The following is a 13014-nucleotide window of genomic DNA, read 5'->3' on the forward strand; positions in this document are numbered from 1 at the left end:
AAGGAAAAAAATACAGAAAGAATATATCGGTCATGTCAAGGAGAAGAGAGGGATTGATTTGACCTGTCACCCGTGTGAATTATCTTAGAGGGTGTGTTGACTTCTCTCACTGTGTGTGCACCCCTCAGACACAGTGTTATGGAAGCAGTGTACAAGCGGCTGAACCCACACAGGGAAGTGGACGGGGTGAGTATCAGGTTGCTCTTTTCTTCTTTCCTCAAATGTATTGAAGAACTTACACTGAGTTTACAAAACATTAGGAACACCTGCTCTTTCCATGACATAGACTGACTAGATGGATGCAGGTGAAAACTATGGTCCCTTATTGTCACTTGTTAAATCCACTAGTGTCAGTGTAGATGAAGGGGAGGAGACAGGTTAAAGAATGATTTTTAAGCCTTGAGACAATTGAGACATGACTTGTGTATGTGTGCCGTTCAGAGGGTGAATGGGCAAGACAAAATATTTAAGTGCCTTTGAACACGGTATGGAAGTAGGTGCTAGGCGCATCAGTTTAAATGAGTCAAGAACTGCAATGCTGCTGGGGATTTTCACGCTCAACAGTTTCCCGTGTGTATCAAGAATGGCTACCACCCAATGAACATCCAGCCAACTTGACACAACTGTGGGAAGCATTGGAGTGTTTTTAACGGACTTCCCTAGTTAAAGGTCAATAAATTTAAAAAAGAGTGACGAATTTATGTTGTTCTGAGGGAAGGGCGGGGGTTGCAACTCAATATTAGAAAGGTGTTCCTAATGTTTTGTCCAGTGGTATATATTCCACTGTGTATACTGTACATGTTTAAACCTCTTTCATACCCCTGTCTTTTCTACAGTATGTTTTGCTCTGTTAAATTTATGATTTTGTCTAGCGTTCCCTAATTGATTTGTATTTCATAGAGCACAAGGCTACACTAAAGTCCCACCTAATCAGATTTATCCGTTCTGGAGACCGGGGATGGCATAACCACAGAACTAGAATGATCAGTATTTCTATGGGCACAGCCCATCATTCTAGACATATATGCTATGTTATTGAATAATATCATTTTTAAGTGTTGCCCCATTTTTTTATGCTATAGGCTAACCTTCAGAAAGTATTCAGACCCTTTTTCCACATTTTGTTATGTTACAGCCTTATTCTAAATTTGATGAAATAGTTTTTTTCACTCATCAATTTACACATGACAAAGCAAAAACAGATTTTTTGAAATGTTTGCTTATTTATTAAAAACAGAAAAGTATTCAGTATTCAGTATACCAAAAGTATTCAGACCCAGTACCTTGTTGATTCACCTTAGGCAGCGATTACAGCATTGAGTCGTCTTGGGTATGACGCAACAAGCTTGGCAAACCTGTATTTGGGGAGATTCTCCCCTTCTTCTCTGCAGATCCACTCAAGCTCTGTCAGGTTGGATGGGGAGCATCGCTGCACAGCTATTTTCAGGTCTCTCCAGAGATGTTTGATCGGATTCAAGTCCGGGCTCTGGCTGGGCCACTCAAGGACATTCACAGACTTGTCCCGAAGCCACTGCTGCGTTGACTTGGCTGTGTGCTTAGGGTTATGTTCTGTTGGAAGATAAACCTTCGTCCCAGTCTGAGTCCTGAGCGCTCTGGGGCAGGTTTTCATCAAGGATCTAGGTGACTTTTGGCAAACTCAAAGTGGGCTGTCTTGTGCCTTTTACTGAGGAGTGGCTTCCGTCTGGCCACTCTACCATAAAGGCCTGATTTGGTGGACAGCTGCAGAGATGGTTGTCCTTCTGGAAGGTTCTCCCATCTCCACAGAGGAACTCTAGAGCTCTGTCAGAGTGACCATCGGGTTCTTGGTCACCTCCCTGACCAAGGCCCTTCTCCCCCGAATGGCTCAGTTTGGCTGAGCAGCCAGCTCTAGCAAGAGTCTTGGTGGTTCCAAACATCTTCCATTTAAGAATGATGGAGGCCACTGTGTTTTTGGGGCACTTCAATGCTACAGAAATGTTTTGGTACCCTTCCCCAGATCTGTGTCTCGACACAATCCTGTCTCGGAGCTTTGCAGACAATTCCTTCGACCTCATGGCTTGGTTTTTGCTCTGACATGCACTTGTCAACTGTCAGACCTTATATAGACAGGTGTGTGCCTTTCCAAATCATGTCCAATCAATTGCATTTACCACAGGTAAACTCCAATCAAGTTGAAGAAACATCTCAAGGATGATCTAGGGAAACGGGATGCACCTGACCTCAATGTCCAGTCTCATAGCAAAGGGTCTGAATACTTATGTAAATAAGGTATTTTTATTTTTAATTTTTAATGAATTTGCAAACATAAAAAATAAACTGTTTTCACTTTGTCATTATGGGGTATTGTGTGTAGATTGTGGATTTAAAAAACAGGTAATCCATTTTAGAATAAGTCAGCAACGTAACAAGATGTGGAAAAAGTCAAGGGGTCTGAATATTTTCCGAAGGCACTGTACACAATGTAACTTATTTTGAACGCCCAGCATTTATTTGCTTCACCCGCCGGCTTTTATTAGCTTTTTACTCTTTTCTCTCCCCAATTTCGTGGTATCCATTTGGTAGTTAGTCTTGTCCCAACTCCCGTACGGACTCGGGAGAGGCGAAGGTCGAGAGCCATGCTTCCTCTGAAACACGACCCTACCAAGTTGCGCTGCTTCTTGACACACTGCTGGCTTAACCCGGAAGCCAGCCGCACCAATGTATCGGAGGAAGCACCGTACAACTGGCGACCGTGTCAGTGTGCATGTGCCCGACCCGCCACAGGAGTCGCTAGAGCGCGATGGTACAAGGACATCCCGGCAAGCCAAACTCTTCCCTAACCCGGACGACACTGGGGCAATTGTGCGGCACCTCATGGGTCTCCCGGTCGCGCCCGGCTGCGACAGAGTCCGGGATCGAACCCGGGTCTGTAGTGATGCCTCTAGCACTGTGATGCAGTGCCTTAGACCGCTGCACCACTCGGGAGGCCGTCTGTTTTAAATCTTGCACACACAACTGCTCTCTGAATTCTCCTGGTTGCCTTCTTTCTCTGATACTGACATCATAGAAAACAATGTAAGACTTGTCTGTGTAACGTAGTAAGACGTCTACACAGTACACAGACCTTTGGAACATCTACATTTTAAAAAGGTTAAGTCCGTGTAATATAACCTACACCATCACAATAAATCCATTATTTATTTTAGACAGGTCTAAAGAAACATGATATGAAGCTGCACACTCTTTATCAGTCTCTCATTCACGATTTGACAAGCTCTTGAGAATATTCTCACGAGGCCTCGAATTTCCCGGCGGCTTCCACCTTGTGTCGCCGTATTGCCCCCTACAAAATCCATGCCTTTTGCGGCCAGCGTGTCCGTTGTGCCCTTGGGCTGAATATAATAGGCTAATTATAATTCCCGACTGCCGTGCTCCGAAGCACCTCACTCAAATGGCTCTCTCAGATACAGCCAATGCGTGTCACGTGACTGGGTCCTTCTCAAAGGCATTTCAGCTAAGAAGTAGGCTACAAGTGAATGAATACAGACACACTGTGTAATAGATAAATATTCCAAACATACTCTGGGACAGTTGTGGGATGTGCTATAGCCCAAATTAATACAATCACCCGCATTCATATTTTTTAAATTTTTTTAAGCTATATAAGGGTGATTGTTTAGCGTAAAATGTTGATAAACGAATAGGTACTTTTTGCACATTATTAGTGCAGCAATGCACACACGACAGTAGGCTATAATCGAGAATGTTCCAAAATGCAGTCAATTAGCAGGAAAACACTTTTCTCCAACGTGACCACAAATGTGATTATGCATGTAATGCTTTTATTATAAAAGGTGCATTTTTATGGTGAAAATGATCTTCCCCAAACTTGAAACTCACTCACAGCTTATGAATGCCAGTTTGGCTCTATACCAGTTGTAAAGCGGATTAATGTGATTAATTTTAAGAAGTTATTTGGCCACTTTAGTTGTGATACAAACCTTATCAAAACATATAGGCTTATGGGCTAGAGGCCATATGAGGTGTGCGACTATGATTTCAAGAAGTCACCAAAAAAAAGGCGTGCTGTTTCTTGCCTTAATGCACAAGCTGGGCATCATTCACAAGTGATAGGCTAATATTGTCACCCATCAGGCTATTCTTGATTTAATCTTGTCTTTACATATACTAAATAATGTGTGATATTAGTTTTGATTTAGAATGGACCATTATCATGCACCTGTCTCGAAACAGGGACAGCGGAAAAAATACATGTCAACTATGCACTTAAATAGAGAATGGAGGACGCTTTTCCCGTGGTTCATTTTCATGCCATCCAGGTAGGCTATACTCCTGTTGTAAAGAAAAGCAATGTTCCTAATATTAGGAAAGTTGATAAATAAATATAGTAGAATGGCCTATAGAAAGCTGATGGGATCCTCTTTTTAAGAGGCCATCAAAACTCTTTTCTCACACAATTGCATGGCCTATAGAAATGTTAAGCAACATGAGCTCGTGCTCGATTTAGATTTTCGGTTACATTTGCATTGATGTCAGAGTGATTAGAGGGACGATGGAGTGCTGAGTAGCAGACAGTCAGCAAGTTTGGTAGGTTACTAATGAGTATTAGCAGCATCAGAGCTTGGAGAAGCCTAGTTACCGTGACTAAACGGTCACATGGAATTTGACTGCCGTCATGACTCGTGACTGCTGGTGTGGCAGTAATACAGTCACCATAGCAGATGCACACACATTCAAAACACAAATGTGCGCATCTCCTCAGATAATCTCGTACTTTACACACTCTTGATAGACAATACGGTTTGCTGGTGTAAACTTGTAGATCTAACTGTGTGTTCACTCTGATTAATGCAGCCCTCCTGTATCATTGGGTAAGTTCACACATACAAATACATAGCTACAGTACTGATGCCGTCCCTTACTTTTTTAACTATTTGCTCAGTAGTTTCACCTTCAGGTAAAGTGTTCAAATTGGAACATTCTTGATCTGACTTGTTTTATAGGCTGCCTCTTTGGGGCATGTGGCAGAGGTGATTGTCGAGCACTTCAGGAGAGGTGCTTATCTGAGTTCTAGGGAGTGATCTCACTTGTTTCCTTGGAGTGGAGGGGAGTTGGTTTTGTTGTGCAGGTGGCCATTGTGGATTGGTCTAACAAAAACAAGCCAGGACAGTCTAATGAGGAGTCTGTTGTTAGGTATTATGGATTTAATACTCACAATGTCTTCTCTTCTCTTACTTTGCCTTTCCTCTCTGCTCCCTTTCTCCATCTCTCTCTCTGTCACACAGAATGGAGTAGACCTTGAGGACCCCTGGTAGCAACCCAGCAGAACTGCCTGTTCCCACACCAGGACTCCTTTATACACAAGACATCTTTCATCACTTGCTTTCCCTTTTATTTTTCCTATGATACCAAGAGATCAATTGGACCATGAATGCAGATTTGAAACTCAACACACACAACCCAAAGCATTGCAAACCATTTTAGATTTTTTTTAAAAGGGGGAAAAGGATGACTGCAATGATAGTATAAAACATTTAAACAAAATCTATTCTAGAGAAATTAAGAGAGCGTTTTTTTCCTTTTAGTTGCTTTTTTGTTGTTTTTGTGGATTGATGAAGAGCCGGGGGCCTTAGTTGGGACATGTACACTCTGTGGTGCCTTTTTCCCCAACGTTGTTAACTGACCTGGCCCCAGGCCCTGCTTCTGGACACAAGGGGCCCTACAGGGGACTACCACTGGGTCAGGGACTCACTGGCCTGTGTCTGCCTGGCTGGACATTGCTAATGTGACCGCAGATAGACAAACGCAATGTGCAAACATGTGTCTGGAAACTGACTGCTGGTGTGGGAGGGTTTGGAAACTGACTGCTGGTGTGGGAGGGTTTGGAAACTGACTGCTGGTGTGGGAGGGTTTGGAAACTGACTGCTGGTGTGGGAGGGTTTGGAAACTGACTGCTGGTGTGGGACGGTTTGGAAACTGACTGCTGGTGTGGAAGGGTTTGGAAACTGACTGCTGGTGTGGGAGGGTTTGGAGACCGGACTGCTGGTGTGGGAGGGTTTGGAGACCGGACTGCTGGTGTGGGAGGGTTTGGAGACCGGACTGCTGGTGTGGGAGGGTTTGGAAACTGACTGCTGGTGTGGGAGGGTTTGGAGACCGGACTGCTGGTGTGGGAGGGTTTGGAGACCGGACTGCTGGTGTGGGAGGGTTTGGAGACCGGACTGCTGGTGTGGGAGGGTTTGGAGACCGGACTGCTGGTGTGGGAGGGTTTGGAGACCGGACTGCTGGTGTGGGAGGGTTTGGAGACCGGACTGCTGGTGTGGGAGGGTTTGGAGACCGGACTGCTGGTGTGGGAGGGTTTGGAGACCGGACTGCTGGTGTGGGAGGGTTTGGAGACCGGACTGCTGGTGTGGGAGGGTTTGGAGACCGGACTGCTGGTGTGGGAGGGTTTGGAGACCGGACTGCTGGTGTGGGAGGGTTTGGAGACCGGACTGCTGGTGTGGGAGGGTTTGGAGACCGGACTGCTGGTGTGGGAGGGTTTGGAGATGGACTACTTTTTGCACCTTTTTTTTTTTCTCTCCAACCAACAACAAAACAACACGGAGAGCCAGCTAATGTTGACAGACACTGCTTCAACCTGCAAGCATGTCACTTCTGTGTCCATAAGCTTTCTAGCCTGCTGTTGATCAAGAAAAATAGAAAATATATATATAAAATCTTGAATATTTTGATTTACGTAAAACAAATGTAATCCATGGTGTCAGATATGGCCTACTGTGTGTAAATATGAGGAAGTTGCTGGTCTGGTGTCTTTGTTTCACTCCTAGAGGTCTTGGTTGACACATGGGGAGATGTCTGATATGATGTGACGTGTACACCTGTGTATAAGCCCAAGGTTTTTTCGCTGAAGGGATTCTAGCTGCCCACCAATGCTTCACTACTCATTTCTTCTTGCATCTTTCTCCTTATTCATTTATCTTCTTTTCTGTTTTTCCTCACCCTCTCCTTAAAATACAGAAAGACTTGCAACACCTGACCTTTTATTTAATTTCTCTCAGACGATATTGTATTTTTATTTTATTTTTTCATTTAGCAATTTTACATTTCTAGGCAATGCGTTCACCTTTTGTATTTACATTTTCAAATGCTGTGTAATAGTGTAATATGGTTGTTACCTTCTATTCTCAAAATTGGTTGTATAAAAAAAAAAAAAAAGTGTTAAAAGGAGAAGCCGAAGGATGGTTTAGCGTGTCAGTGAGATTAGAGGGGTGAGGTGGATCCCTGCCTGGGCTTCTGATTTAACAATGATCTAGTACACAAACCTTGGCTGCCATACTACTATTAGGTACCTGAATGTTGTGTGTGGTTGTATTTTTACAATAACATTGGGGGGGTCGTTACTCCCACGGGAAATGGGTATGTTTAAGCTATAGCAGACACTGGGGTGGGGGGCTGCTTTGAATGTAATTCAACTTCACACTACACTGCTGAGCAGAGTAGGGGCTATAGACTTTTTGCTCCCCCTGGTCATTTGATGACAAAACTTGCCTTGGCATTCAGTTTTCATTGTGTTTCATTGGAATATGTATAGATTGTCCCACATGGGATTATATTAATAAGATGTTTATTCTCCCTCAACTTCCTCCCTAACTGTAGCAATTTGTTGGTCCGCCCCCGCCCCCGATCACTACTAACTCTAACGATTGAAAAATTAGAATGATTCTGATGTTTTGTGGGCTGGATTTGATTTTAGTAATTTAGTGCCAATGTCGTTCCTGATTTTCCTTTTATGTTTTTTGTATATCTACAAGTATTGATCTAAAGAATGATCTAATTTCCACATTTTATTTATTCCAGATTTTAGCCTTTTAAATGAGAAGTGATTTATTTGAGAATGGTATGAGATTATGATGTGTATAGGCGTGGCAGGGTTTGCCCCGCTCCCTCTTCAGGGTCAGCTGAGTGACGAGGGTCGCGACGGGTTCAGGGGTCAATCCTGAGTTTTCACCATACCTCCTTGTACTGTTAGTTCCCAGTATAACATTGTGATGTTTCGGACCATATCGTGAGCATAATCTTCAATAAAGGATGGATACATTTAGATGTCATTATTATACTCTCCGTGTTAACTTTCAGTCCTGCTGGGTGTGCGTGCATACAGTCGTGGCCAAACGTTTTGAGAATGACACAAATATTAATTTTCAAAGTCTGCTGCCTCAGTCTGTATGATGGCAATTTGCATTTACTCCAGAATGTTATGAAGAGTGATCAGATTAATTGCAATTAATTGCAAAGTCCCTCTTTGCCATGCAAATGGACTGAATCCCCCAAAAAAACATTTCCACTGCATTTCAGCCCTGCCACAAAAGGACCAGCTGACATCATGTCAGTGATTCTCTCGTTAACACAGGTGTGAGTGTTGACGAGGACAAGGCTGGAGATCACTCTGTCATGCTGATTGAGTTCGAATAACAAACTGGAAGCTTCAAAAGGAGGGTGGTGCTTGGAATCATTGTTCTTCCTCTGTCAACTGTGGTTACCTGCAAGGAAACACGTACTGCCATCATTGCTTTGCAGGCAAGGATATTGCTGCCAGTAAGATTCCACCTAAATCAACCATTTATCGGATCATCAAGAACTTCAAGGAGAGTGGTTCAATTGTCATGAAGAAGGCTTCAGGGCACCCAAGAAAGTCCAGCAAGCACCAGGACTGTCTCCTAAAGTTGATTCCGCTGCGGGATCGGGGCACCACCAGTACAGAGCTTGCTCAGGAATGGCAGCAGGCAGGTGTGAGTGCATTTGCACGCACAGTGAGGTGAAGACTTGGAGGATGGCCTGGTGTCAAGAAGGGCAGCAAAGAAGCCACTTCTCTCCAGGAAAAACATCAGGGACAGACTGATATTCTGCAAAAGGTACAGGGATTGGACTGCTGAGGACTGGGGTAAAGTCATTTTCTCTGATGAATACCCTTTCTGAGTTTTTTGGGGCATCTGGGGGAAAAAAAGCTTGTCCGGAGAAGACAAGGTGAGCGCTACCATCAGCCCTGTGTCATGCCAACAGTAAAGCATCCTGAGACCATTCATGTGTGGGGTTGCTTCTCAGCCAAGGGAGTGGGCTCACTCACAATTTTGCCTAAGAACACAGCCATGAATAAAGAATGGTACCAACACATCCTCCGAGAGCAACTTCTCCCAACCATCCAGGAACAGTTTGGTGACGAACAATGCCTTTTCCAGCATGATGGAGCACCTTACCATAAGGCAAAAGTGATGACTAAGTGGCTCAGGGAACAAAACATTGATATTTTGGGTCCATGGCCAGGAAACTCCCCAGACCTTAATCCCATTGAGAACTTGTGGTCAATCCTGTAGAGGTGGGTGGACAAACAAAAACCCACAAATTCTGACAAACTCCAAGCATTGATTATGCAAGAATGGGCTGCCAACAGTCAGGATGTGGCCCAGAACTTAATTGACAGCATGCCAGGGTGGATTACAGAGGACTTGGAAAAGAAGGGTCAACACAGCAAATATTGACTCTTTGCATCAACTTCATGTAATTGTCAATAAAAGCCTTTGACACTTGTGAAATGCTTGTAATTATACTTCAGTATTCCATAGTAACATCTGACAAAAATATCTAAAGACACTGAGGCAACAGACTTTGTGAAAATGAATATTTGTGTCATTCTCAAAACTTTTGGCCATGACTGTACACACACTCACATACAAACAAAATGTAGAGTTGGGATATTGGGTTGTCCTGTTCTCAAACTGATCAGATGGGGACTTTATATGAATGACTCATCTTTTCTGTTTTGTTATAGTCTTTGTGGTACAGCTTGTGCCAGAAGAAATTGTACAAATCATAATCTCGAGCAGGGATGGGCAACTTTTTCCCAATTTGTTTTAGGAACTCAGTCGGGTCTCAACTTACTGTTGAGTTAGAATAGTAAAATATACAAGGTTCAATTTCTACATTTTGTTGTGCATCAGCAGTTATTCCCTTATGTCAGTCACTGACACACTCAATTAGCCTAATTCAGCAAAAACAAATAGTTTGGTGAATTGCTATCTAAACATGTAGTAATCATGGTTGAATTACTGACCTGGGGGCCCCCATTGATTTTGTTAATCACTCTCAATCGGATATAGTAAAAACTGCTGATATTTCTCTCTGCCCCATGGCAAAACGAATTACAGGAAATTAACTCTAAACTTTTTTTCTCTCCGCTGTCAAGAGGCGGACCTAGAGGTCTTCACGGGTCTGGGTGCAACCGATATTCCCGATGCCCGGTCGGGTCTGAAATTCTAACTTGTCCCTCTGGTCCGGGTCAGGTCCTGTTTCATTGTCCACAGGTCTATGTAACTGCAGCTGATAGACCCGACTGGAGAAAAGGTTAGTGGCGTTCTAATATGGCATCTGGAGTATGGGCGAGTGGGTGTGTGGAAAGTGGTGGGTGTGTCAAATCACTCTATAGGTTAGACTGTTTTGATTGAGCTGTTTATTTTCTAATGTTTCTTACAATGCAACTACCGTACAATGAGCTACTGTACCGCAAGAGTTTGGACTATTGTTCTGAAACCAGAGGATGAGTCAGTCGTATTTCACTGTTTTACACAAATACTTTGTAAATGTTCAGTTGTAAAACTGACAATTGTTTATTTTTTATTAAAAGTACTGATGTTGGGTGTACTGTTGTTAAATGCATCATATGCGTGTTCTTACTGTGACCCCGATACTAGCTAGCTACTTCCCACGCCGTTGCCGGACAATAGTGATTATCAAGCGGGTGCGACGGGCACTGTGTCCCGATGTTGCTGTTCATGCCCTCCCCATTGAGTAGACTGTATGTGCATGCATCAAGGAGACATCTAGATGGTTATCAATGTTTGTTATTTCTTGTGTTGGCTGCTATCCTACTTGAAATAAAATCATGGCAGGTGAAAAAACGGCCACCTTAGCAACTGCCGGTCCCAGGCCGGTAGGCATGTCCATACAACACCGGTGTACTGGTCGCCACCTTATCGACTCGTCGTGCAGCCCAATCAGCCACGCAAAACGGTCTTGAAGTGGCAACAAATCTGCCCAATTAGCTGATTCGCTTTCCATACATCACCATATTAGGCTGCATCTACCCTTTGTTGTCCGAATTTGTGTCATTGGTCCAATCGGGTCTGGTACGGGTCGGTCTAGGTTGAGTTGCCCTCGGGTCCATTCGGGTTTGGGTCTGACTGTCCTCTGGTCCGTTTGGGTCTGACTCCCACTTTGTGGACTTGTGAAGTCCTCTAGGGGGGCAGCTAAAATGTTTTTCTTGCAAGGTGGCTAGGGCCGGCTTAGACTGCATATGTGGGTGTGCAGACCCGCAAGCCACTGCAGCCCATCATGATGAGTTCTGTATTTTTGTGGCCCCCACCCCCATTTGCCCATCCCTGATCTAGAGCTATCACTCACCGTTCTAATTGTCTGATTCTAGGGAAATGTGACTGCACTCTTCAGTCTTCAAATGTTAACTCAATGTATTCACACCAACCAATAGAGCAAGAAGAGTCTCTGGCCATGCGTTTACAACTCTTCGAGAGAGAAAGAGGGGTGGAGGGTGGCTGTACTATTGACCCTGTGACTAGTACTACCTTGATACTACAATGAGTCAATTTCTCTCAAAAAAAGATTTAGAGATAGACAGACACAGTACCAGTCAAAAGTATATACTACGTTCAAAAGTTTGGAGTAACTTAGAAATGTCCTTATTTTTTAAAGAAAAATATTTGGCAATTTCTAGCATGGAGTAGCCTTAATTTCTCAGAACAAGAATAGACCGATGAGTTTCAGAAGAAAGGTCTTTGTTTCTGGTCATTATGAGCCTGTAACCGAACCCACAAATGCTGATGCTCCAGATACTCAACTAGACTCAAGAAGGCCTGTTTTATTGCTGCTTTAATCAAAACAACAGTTTTCAGCTGTGCTAACATAATTGCAAAAGGGTTTTCTAATGATCAATTTGCCTTTTTAAATTAGAAACTTAGATTAGCTAACACAACGTGCCATTGGAACACAGGAGTGATGGTTGCTGATAATAGGCCTCTACGCCTATGCAGGTATTCCATAAAAATCTGCTGTTTCCAAATACAATAGTCATTTACAAGAGAGATGCCGGTGGCATGCTACGACACCGACGAGCAACGCAGTACAGATATAGATGTACAGAAGGAGGGTAATTCGTAGATTTTCGATCAGAATATTTTCTATAAAGATAAGCATTATTGGAGTAACTCTGGTAGGCCTGAAACAATCTTCCTCACCTCAAGTTCAACTGTCGGGGTCAGGTTGTGTGTGTGTGTGTGTGTGTGTGTGTGTGTGTGTGTGTGTATATATATATACTGCTCAAAAAAATAAAGGGGACACAAAAATAACACATCCTAGATCTGAATGAATGAAATAATCTTATTAAATACTTTTTTCTTTACATAGTTGAATGTGCTGACAACAAAATCACACAAAAATTATCAATGGAAATCCAATTTATCAACCCATGAAGGTCTGGATTTGGAGTCACACTGAAAATTAAAGTTGAAAACCACACTACAGGCTGATCCAACTTTGATGTAATGTCCTTAAAACAAGTCAAAATGAGGCTCGGTAGTGTGTGTGGCCTCCACGTGCCTGTATGACCTCCCTACAACGCCTGGGCATGCTCCTGATGAGGTGGCGGCTGGTCTCCTGAGGGATCTCCTCCCAGACCTGGACGAAAGCATCCGCCAACTCCTGGACAGTCTGTGGTGCAACGTGGCGTTGGTGGATGGAGCGAGACATGATGTCCCAGATGTGCTCAATTGGATTCAGGTCTGGGGAACGGGCGGGCCAGTCCATAGCATCAATGCCTTCCTCTTGCAGGAACTGCTGACACACTCCAGCCACATGAGGTCTAGCATTGTCTTGCATTAGGAGGAACCCAGGGCCAACCGCACCAGCATATGGTCTCACAAGGGGTCTGAGGATCTCATCCCGGTACCTAAT

The 13014-nt window shown here is 43.7% G+C and overlaps 1 protein-coding gene across 3 annotated transcripts in view; it reads left to right on the forward strand.

Moving 5' to 3' along the window:
* Nucleotides 1–8105, forward strand: part of LOC106610913 (protein phosphatase, Mg2+/Mn2+ dependent, 1Ba) — a 60708-nt gene extending 52603 nt beyond the window's left edge. For 2 of the 3 annotated variants that reach the window (XM_014210596.3, XM_014210591.3), the window contains exons 5-6: nt 129–186; nt 5286–8105. In XM_014210596.3, coding sequence (XP_014066071.1) covers nt 129–186; nt 5286–5315 — 88 coding nt within the window. In that variant the 3' untranslated portion in view covers nt 5316–8105. The remainder of the gene's footprint in view (nt 1–128; nt 187–5285) is intronic. The other variant, XM_014210607.3, reaches the window with a different exon arrangement.
* The last annotated feature ends 4909 nt before the right edge of the window (nt 8106–13014 follow it).

The sequence above is a fragment of the Salmo salar genome, chromosome 01, assembly GCF_965601325.2.
Source record: "Salmo salar chromosome 01, fSalSal1, whole genome shotgun sequence".
NCBI lineage: Eukaryota > Metazoa > Chordata > Actinopteri > Salmoniformes > Salmonidae > Salmo > Salmo salar.